General features: G+C 51.5%; 1 protein-coding gene across 1 annotated transcript in view; it reads left to right on the forward strand.

The window, feature by feature from the left end:
* Positions 1–1572, forward strand: part of LOC104134542 (protein kinase C beta type) — a 78316-nt gene that overhangs the window by 32632 nt on the left and 44112 nt on the right. Inside the window, exons 4-5 of the mRNA XM_035903548.1 lie at positions 974–1130; positions 1505–1572. The exon at positions 1505–1572 is cut by the window's right edge and continues 97 nt beyond it. Coding sequence (XP_035759441.1) covers positions 974–1130; positions 1505–1572 — 225 coding nt within the window. The remainder of the gene's footprint in view (positions 1–973; positions 1131–1504) is intronic.

Genomic DNA, 1572 nt, shown 5'->3' on the forward strand with positions numbered 1-1572 from the left:
GCTTGGGCAGGGGGGAAGCCCCCAGCGCTGCCCGGGCAGTGCTGCCTGCTCGGGCCTGGGTGGTTCGGGCAGGAGAGCCTGCAAGAGCACCCAGCCCAGCCGTGTCTGCTGGCTGCAGTGCAGGGAGGGGAGTTTCTGCTCTGGACTTTCTCGCAAGCAGCTTTCCCCCTGGTTACGGCTGTGCTCCATCATATCCCATCGGACGTTCCATCTCTGGTATCTTTGCTCGGGCTGAAGGGAAGATAAGACCCTTCTCCCAGCAGACAGACCCTTTCGCACTTAATCTAGGGAACGGGACTTAGAGCAGCCCGGTTGTATTTAATTTGTTGAAGCTGCAATCCGATTACAAGCAGCTGAGGTTGCCTGCAGGTTTACTCCCCGTTCTCTCCTGCTCCCCAAGGAGACACTCCAGCTCCCGGAGCTGGGGTGATGCTGCTGAGCCCGGCAGCCATGCCGCTCCCTGCGGGTGTCCCTCCCCACCCTGGTCCCTCGGGGCCGAGCCAAGCCCAAGGGGACCCAAAAGGAGAGCTCAGCGCTGGGTCCGGCCGCTGTGCTGGTGCTTTCTGCTGCCTCTCCCCTGCTCACAGCTGTTGCGATTTCCACTCTCCACGGAAAGCACCGTCCCCGCGCTCCTGCCTCTCCCAAAAAAGATTTGCAAATCAGTGCAAATTCAGTGCAATTCTGCTTACCAAGGTGCCAGAGGACACAAAACAGCTTTGAGCTGTTTAAAACTGAGAGCAAACAACGAATTGTCCTGTCAGAAAGTGAAACTCTTGGGTTGCTCCTTCAGCCTCCCTTGTCTGTTAGAGCTGTATTCGCTGTGCATCGATAACGGCCGTGTCTGCACTTACTCAGTTTTAATTCTGTTTTTAATCACTATTTTCACACTTACTCTTGGCACGCAGGGAAGTTGCCAATTGTTGGGTGTTTTTATAGTTTGAATACTGAATTTAATCCTTTTTTTCTTCCCCAGTAAGAGATGCTAAAAACCTAGTTCCTATGGATCCTAATGGCTTGTCAGATCCCTACGTGAAGCTTAAACTAATCCCTGACCCCAAAAACGAAAGCAAACAGAAGACCAAAACTATCAAATGCTCCCTGAATCCTGAGTGGAATGAGACATTTAAATTGTAAGTACAACAGAAACATTTGCACTTGTAAACTAATTTTTCTCACCCCTAAGAATTAAAGTGATTCTGTTTGCTGTGATTTACTTATGCGGAGACACTAAGCTGGTTCAACTGGGAAATAATTCTTGTCGGCCCTGTAAGTGTGGCTCAGAAACGCTCAAACCTCTGCCCTGACCCCAGTCAAAGCCGAGCCTTTCGGGGCAGGAGCTCTGCATTCTCCATTTGAAATGGATGTGGTCAGGAAATTAAATAGCAGCCAGCTGGACGCTCACTGAAGAGCACCCCTTCGCTTGGCATCCACAAGTGGAGGGGTGCAGCGGTGTAGCCATGGCTTCCAGAATAAAACCATCCCTTTTTCTTTTCCTCTCTTCCAGCCAACTGAAAGAGGCGGACAAAGACAGGCGGTTGTCCGTGGAGATTTGGGACTGGGATCTGACCAGCA

This window comes from Egretta garzetta, unplaced genomic scaffold, assembly GCF_000687185.1.
Source record: "Egretta garzetta isolate BGI_Z169 unplaced genomic scaffold, ASM68718v1 scaffold71, whole genome shotgun sequence".
NCBI classification, from domain to species: Eukaryota; Metazoa; Chordata; class Aves; order Pelecaniformes; family Ardeidae; genus Egretta; species Egretta garzetta.